This window comes from Pezoporus flaviventris, unplaced genomic scaffold (assembly GCF_033815535.1).
Source record: "Pezoporus flaviventris isolate CSIRO_AGI_PZ_B2104156 unplaced genomic scaffold, CSIRO_AGI_Pfla_v1 ptg000013l, whole genome shotgun sequence".
NCBI classification, from domain to species: Eukaryota; Metazoa; Chordata; class Aves; order Psittaciformes; family Psittacidae; genus Pezoporus; species Pezoporus flaviventris.
In genome coordinates this window covers 43,666,176-43,673,630 of record NW_026892561.1, presented here as the reverse complement: position 1 = coordinate 43,673,630, position 7,455 = coordinate 43,666,176, and the positions used below count along the sequence as shown (strand labels likewise).

The following is a 7,455-nucleotide window of genomic DNA, read 5'->3' as shown; positions in this document are numbered from 1 at the left end:
AACTTGATCTTAGGGTCCTTTCTGACCCTAACTATTCTATGATTCTATGAGTAGTACTAATATCACATGGAATGTGACTGCTAGTGAGTCTCGCCAGTTGCTGCCTCTTTATGTAAGCAAGCATGGGTGATCTGCTGAGATCAACACAGCATCAGTATTGAAGAGGGTTGAACTGTAGGATCAATGATGAAATGTTTTCTTTATTTGAGATTTGACTTAGCTGCTGATAGCTGGAGAAATACGAAAAAAAACAGAAGGAAATTTAGTTCTGCTTCTCTGTTTGTTTGGTTGTTTTCTTTTGGGGGTCATGACAGTGGGTACATGTAGGTCATGATCATCTATTCCAGAAAACTAGCATTACGATTGTGTTAAATGGGTAAAACAAAAATGAGAAAGGGTGATGCAGGGAAAATTAATACTTGAATAAGATGGTGGGAAATAGTGGCATAGTGGGACAGAAGGGAACTGTGTGTTTCAATATTTCAGTAATAACAATAGAAAGATCACTTACAATAAGATGTAAGATGCTTATAAAACTTTATTTTTAAGTAGATATGATTGAACAGTTGTTTATTATTTTGCAATAAATTAAACAGAAAAAATGCTACATACCTGTCTGTTGAATAAAAACTTTAGTAAAAGCACAGCTTATATAAGTCTTATATAATTTAACATATATCAATTTTAATACAGGTCAATTTATAATTACATAACAAGAGCATCATGGAGATGCACTCACTTATTAATACTTCGCAGATTAAAAGAAGAAAAAGCCATTAATCAGGCTTGTCTGGGCATTTTCTTGTTATCACAATACTTTCAGTCATCCTTGTTCCTTTCTTTTTCCCAACACTCAGCTTGCTAGTCTTATGCTTCCTAATAATCACCAGTTCTTTGGGATCTAGGATTTGGTTCCAAGTTCACAGTGTAGTTCAAACAGTAAATAGTATCCATATCCTGTCTTGACTTCATGGTGTATAGGAGGAGAGGATTTTCTCCCTGTGTTTCTCTTGCTCTGGTAACAGTCTTGCCAGCTTTTATCCTGTGCTTTCTTGGCTATGGAGCTGTTTGTATCTCACTTGTACCCTTCCTCCCTTGGCAGAGGTTCTCCTTGCTGAGGACCAGCCACCCTGAAGCATTTTTCACAGGATATTTGACGCAGAGCCTCTTCGACTCTTCATTGCCTCAAGCACTTCATCTTGAAGTGCTGGTTTGCAGTTGGTTCAAAAGGTTCAGATATGCTTTGGATTTCAAAAATCTGGGATATGAATCCCTTTCCATGAGGATGTACACCATTTTCTGGGCTTCATCAAAACTTGTATGAGTTGGGTCTTGAGCCCTTTTGGCAGTTGCTTCTCTCATCTGATAGTCAATATTGATCTGGAAAGTGAAAAACAAACGAAATTGACATTTAAAAAATGAACTCTTTCTGTATCTGTCACTTTTTGTCAATAAACAAATTCACAGCCTTACAACTCAGTGTGATAATTCAATATCAGAACTGCAAAATGAGGAAATTGTAGTGTTTATAACCCAGTTATGAACAAAAAATTGCTACTCACTATAGAAATGCAGTTTCTCATGGAGTCGGAAGTAATACAACTCAACAAAGTGGTAAGTAGAGGAGCAATATCCAATTAAACTTCCAGTTACAACAATGGGAGAAATCTTGTGTAGAATGAGATTCTCCAGTTTGAAATATGATCAACAACTACAGCTTCTGATTGTCCAGAGTGTATGCATTTTTTAAAAGACAAGAAAAACTTCATGGTTCTCCTACTAGCAAAGTGCTGCTCTCTAAGTGTCTGACTCCAAGGACCAGCAGTAATTCAAACTGGGCTGACTCAGAACAGCACCCTATGCTGAGCCACTTGTGCTCCTGCTAGTGATGCTCCCAAGTACCAGCCTGTGTCTTGTGGCTCTGCTTGAGAGATTTGATAATCTTACAGGTCAAGACAGTAATGATGCAAATATACTCATAAAAAATATTAGTCCTATGTAACTGAATGAACAAACATTTCAGTGAAGCTGCACTTCTACTTTCTGATTTTCCAGAATCCTTGGTGCTGTGACACTACACAGATTAACTTTGTACATACCTGTTTAATAGCATCTGACTGAACAAACTCCTCATAAATCCTTTCTGCTTTGCCATGTAAGTGATCGGATTTTGTTTTCTTGTAATCCTCACAAGCCAACCAGAACTCAATATTTTCCTCACTGAACTCTGACTTCAGAAACTCCCAGAAGACACTTTGACCACCTAAAACCAACACAAATACATCAGCATTTATAGTATCATATTTGTGACCAGGAAGGATAAAATAAACAGCAGGAGTTGTATTGATATCTGTTACAAAATCTTGCCAATATACACTGTTCCCTTCTTCCACATGTTACAGATAATCTAATATTAAAGGGTGATGGGTGTCTTCCTAATTATGCTAAATGCTTTTAGATCTGGATCCTGGGTACTAAAATACATCAATGGATTCTAGTCCTCCCTCAATAGGTTATTTTAGGGTGTAATTTTAGAGAGAATTTCAAATTAAACTGATGTGCTATGCAAGGACAGAAGACTGATCAAAAAGCACTGAACTGAGCTGTTTGGGGTTTATCTGCTGTATTGGGAGTAGGAAATGGAAGGGGACACCCCACAAGAAAACCCCCAAAACCACAGCTTGAAAGCAAAGCTGTAACAGTAGCATGTTACACTGGTGCTGTAAATAACTGAAATGGGACTGGCCATTTTCTGGTGGAGTTTGTAGAATACCACAGTTTTGCCTATTGGGTGGGATTAGATAAAATTTTGTCTTCAGAATATCAATGATGTCATACTTAGGTAATAGACTTACTTTGGCTGGCCAAGAGCTTTTCCAAAGATTGGGACCACTGTATTACTTCCTCTGCAGAGAGCCTAAGATGACAAGAAAAACCAAAGGCTTTACTCAAGAAACCATGTTTAATGGAGACATATTTTATAATTAATTATTCTCTTCTAGGAACATATACCAGGTATTTATTAAATTTATGGCTTTCTCATAATCTGAGACCCTGGAGACAAACCCACATTGAGAGAAATAATTAGAGATGAAAAAACAAGAAACTATGTGTTATTCTGAGTTCTGTTCCCAGAAAGATAAGCTTTTATTGTAACCATGGGCAAATAATTTTATATTCATATTTCTGTTTGCATATTCCTGAAATGAAGATGGTAATACCACTGCTTTTTGCTGAAATGTGGAGTATAATTTTTTGTAAATCTTTAGAGAATGAACACAATATCCCTCTGAAGAAAAGCTATTTAACTGAAGTGTCTTCTCCCTCATTGTTTGGTGCAAACATAGCACATCAGTAAGAAAAAATCCTTAACTCCGTTAATAGTTTCTGCTTCCTAATGCTCACCTTTTTTTTGTACTTTGGAAATTCTAGGCATTATTTTAATATTTGTTGTTCTAGAAGTAGTTTAGAAATAGAATAGTTATATAGTAATCCAGATATATATTGTTATAACTTAGTGTGTCTCAGTACTTACATGACATTTCTGGAGTTAGAAGTCTTGATCCCAGATTCAATATGGGGTACCATGGACTTCAAATAATTTTTGAGATCTGCACCACTGGAACCAATGAACAGACATTTTTATAATTCATGAAAATTGCAGTTGCATTTCAATTCTGATTAAATTTCTTTAAACTTTGAAACTGAGGCAGAGAGCTCCATCCTGTGACTGAAGTCTGAGAAGCAATTTTTTTGAACAGATTATGAGCTCCCAGTGTACTCAAAATCTAGTCCCCATTATTTAAGGGACTCAACTCATTGGTATGCATCAGGTCAAGCCATTTTTAGTGATGATATAGTCCTGGGCTTTGAGCAGGCTTTGTAGGCATTTAGCCCAAACCACAGTGCTAATTCTTAATGTCCAATATTCTAGTATCATTTTCACTTATAATACATTTGAGTTTCTGCTAAAATGTATATACTTACAAAGCCTTTTGCTTCTTTTTGTGGATTTTGCCTTCCCCAAGCTTGCAGTCTTCTTTTCCATTTAATTCAGTCATGTTGTTGTGAGGGAAAAAAAATCCTGGCATTTTACTTAATGTGAAGCGACTTGCTATGATAATACTCCAAGCACCAAATGTCAGTTCACCGGCTCTGCCACTGCCTTTTATTGACGCAGGCAGCCTGCTAGTTGGTGTGAACAGATCTGTTTATCATGTATGCTCATCGCAAACTGTGGAAGCTCCCTTTTTTGCAGTGCACAGTGACGTGAGTCTTTTAAGAAAGAAAGCAGACAGCGGTGTCTTGTGGTTGAGGTTAAACCGGATGAGGCCGAATTACTTCGGGTTTGTTTTGTGTCTGTCTTACAAAAAAAAAAAAAAAAAACCCTTTAGAACTTTGAAGTCTTGTTCCTTTCTGATTGGTACTTTCAAATCAGAAGCACTTCTTGGTTGTATCAAAGGGGCTGCAAATACTGCAGTTTTAGCCTGACAAAATTCACCTGCTAAATGCATGTGTTCGGAAATTTTGTATTTTACAACTGATTAGATGGGCTCAATAGAATATTAGAAAGAAAGTACTTCAAAATGTCAGTATTTAGACTCCACTAGTTGCTCTTCAAACTACAACGCTGTTAGATGGAGCCATCTTACTTGTTTAGACATTTGTGCTTGTGAAAATATTTTCATAGAAAGGGGTTTGAAGTAGCAAGATCTTATTTAATTTTTCCAAGTCAGATTATTGGGAAGCACACTGCCATATTTCAGGAATGCCTCCATAATCTTAAGTGATTTGGCATGTATAAAGGTTAAATAAAGTTATTTGTAAAACCATTGTGAACATTACAATGTGTTTGAGGAAGGTGTGCAGCCTTTCTACATACTTGAGTTCCACTACAAATAAGAAAGTATGAATAGAAATCAAAATGAAGAATTACATGTTACCCTCTTTTTATTTGTCTGGGTTGATGATTTAGAGGCTTAAGTACTTAATCTGGTCTGTGTGCATCCCAATTTCTACTTCTTTGCTGGTTTCAGTTTTTTGTTTGGGAAATTTCCAAGGTTTTGTTTTATTAAAGAATGTATACATTTTTGATTACTTATAAATGGCTCATGAATGATTTGTACAGGGCTGCATATGATCATGATAACTGAGAACTTGCTCACATGTCTACAGTTTCATAGTGGACTGTGATGCAAAAGACTTGGGGAGACTGACAGCTGACTGCAGACAGATGTGCATGCAAGGACAGACGGTCTGCGTCAGGGTGGTTTTAACCACACGAGGCCTCTGGTCCTCTGAATATTAGCAGTGACATAGATGTGTCTGTCTAGTTTGTACTGCAGGAAACATGTATCTCCACACTTATCAGGTAAACACTGACCTTTGTAATGCAGTATTTACTAACTGCTCTCTATCCCCCTGAACAAGGCTAAAAAGGAAGGAAGAGATGTTATCAGTACCGTATTTGTTTTCATACCTAGCATGCTGGGTTTTGATATTCAGCTCCCTCAGTGTCTTACTGTGTTTGGTTAGTAGCTGTCTTCAGTGAATTAGTAGCTGTCCTCAGTGAATTACTGGGAGGTTTACAGAGATGATGCATCCAAACGATTCTCAGAAGGGTTTAGTAAAAGGGTAAAAGGCAACACACAGAAGTTACATAAGGGGAAAATCCCTATTCCCTACCATATCTCTCTGTACATTGTCAACTCAGGTTAAAGGGGAGGCAATGTCTTGAACATATAATTACAAGTAGATATAAGTAAGCCACCAGTTAGGTTCTGTGAGTCTAAGAGGAACTAGATAGAGTTACTCCCCTGAAGAATAGGACGGTTTGCTTGTTTCTGCTTATTATCAATGCAGTACTGTTGACAGTTCATTTGCCAGACAAGGAATGCCTATTCTCCATTTGAAATGAAGTTATTATCTTTACCTTTGGGATTTGTTAAATGTTTCAATGCATGTTACAGGTGTTGCTTCAGACCTTCCTCTAGAAAGGTATTATCCCCTGCTGCTGCATGGTCTTTGTATTTCAATTTCTTGCAATAACTATTCTCCTGAGTAAATAAATAATAGTATTCTTGTCACTTAGATCAAGGTAATGCTGCTGTCACACAGTATTTGAATTGTTTTCCAGGTACTTTATTTGGCAGACAATATCAGCCATGTTAATATTGGGTATCAGTGTAGTTAGTAGGGTGGAATAGAGATTCATTTCACTGTGACTTTTGCATTGCTATCTTAAAGGATTCTGAAATGAGGCTTCTGCAGAGTCCACAAGCTTGTTTCTGGCACATTGCATGAATTACTTTGTCTTATAGCCAACAAAATTCTGTAAGGCTGAAGTTTTTCCCAGCTTCTCTACAGCCTATTCTACTGTTGACATTGTTGGGAGATCAATAGGAGATGGTATTACTTGATAATGTTTCACACCAACAGAAATAAATACAGGAGATTTATTTATTTATTTATTTATTTGAAGCTGCATTTGCTGCAGGTTGAAGGAAGTTTGGAATAGGTGGGAAGTAAAGCACATTAAAGAAAAAAAAAATTCTGCTTGTGGGAAATATTACACCAATGGGCTCTGAAGTAGGTAGTAGTCTTTGCTCTAAGAATACTGGTATTACTGGACTTGAAGGCAGCCAAAAGGGAAAGAGAAATAGGTGAAGTACTGTACTATAAATAAGGAAAGAGTTGTGAATGCTAAGCAGACCAACCTGCGTTAGTTGATGTGCTTATGTTCTACTGTTCTCATATTCTGAATTTTTAATGTTCTTATTTTGCAAATATTATGTTCTGACTCTCTAAGCTGTCATCTGAGGGCCCTCTCCAGTCTTCCAAATCAGTATGCCCAAGTCTCTGGGCTACTAATGCTGCAAAAAGCTACCTCTTTATCCCTGTGCAAAGAAAATCAGTGCTGCCTCTCGGGTTCGCTCTAAGCAAGTGTGTCAGCTTGTGTGAAGATTCATGTAATATTGGCGAAAGTAGAAATAATAGTCAGAGTTACAAGTACCTGATTTGGAGGAGGGATGAACACTATGTCTCTAGGAAGAAGTACAGCACATAAACTTCTAGCTTTAGGTCATAACAGGTGTAAAGACAATATAAAGCATTAATCCTCATGTTATTCTCTAAGCTTTGTTCAAACTCTGCAAAACCAAAGCCTACTGCAATCATAGCAGGCATCTCAGCACAGGATTTTGATTATTATTCACTTTTTTTTTTTTCCACTGTGAACAATTACTTTCTTCCTCTGAGTAACTGATCTTCAAAGCATCCTTTTTCTCTTGATGGAATATTTCACTGACTGATTCACTCTTTCTACTCGAGCCTACTCATCTGTAAGATTTCATTTGTTGAGCCCAAATGAGTTATCTGATTTCAAGAATGCGATAAATACTTGGGTATTTGTACAATTAGAGAGGAGAAAGTAAAAGACTAATAGGATAGACTCAT

General features: G+C 36.9%; 1 protein-coding gene across 1 annotated transcript; it reads right to left on the bottom strand.

Annotated features, from left to right (window-relative positions):
- Positions 1-520: 520 nt before the first annotated feature.
- On the bottom strand, positions 521-4,230 carry RGS1 (regulator of G protein signaling 1). Its single transcript, XM_061453054.1, has 5 exons — positions 3,988-4,230; positions 3,536-3,619; positions 2,856-2,917; positions 2,100-2,263; positions 521-1,380 (listed from the first exon to the last, which is right to left on the bottom strand). Exons 1-5 carry the CDS (start codon positions 4,089-4,091, stop codon positions 1,195-1,197), a joined length of 600 nt encoding a protein of 199 aa, XP_061309038.1. The 5' UTR covers positions 4,092-4,230; the 3' UTR covers positions 521-1,194.
- Between the last annotated feature and the right edge of the window lie 3,225 nt (positions 4,231-7,455).

What these genes read in the sequence shown, in the direction of transcription:
- RGS1 (XM_061453054.1), bottom strand. Translation starts at nt 4,091, where the DNA reads ATGCCAGGATTTTTTTTCCCTCACAACAACATGACTGAATTAAATGGA. An exon ending in AAAAAGAAGCAAAAGGCTTT is followed by an intron (nt 3,620 to 3,987) that starts GTAAGTATATAC and finishes CATTGGTTCCAG; the next exon opens with TGGTGCAGATCTCAAAAATT. An exon ending in TCTAACTCCAGAAATGTCAT is followed by an intron (nt 2,918 to 3,535) that starts GTAAGTACTGAG and finishes TTGTCATCTTAG; the next exon opens with GCTCTCTGCAGAGGAAGTAA.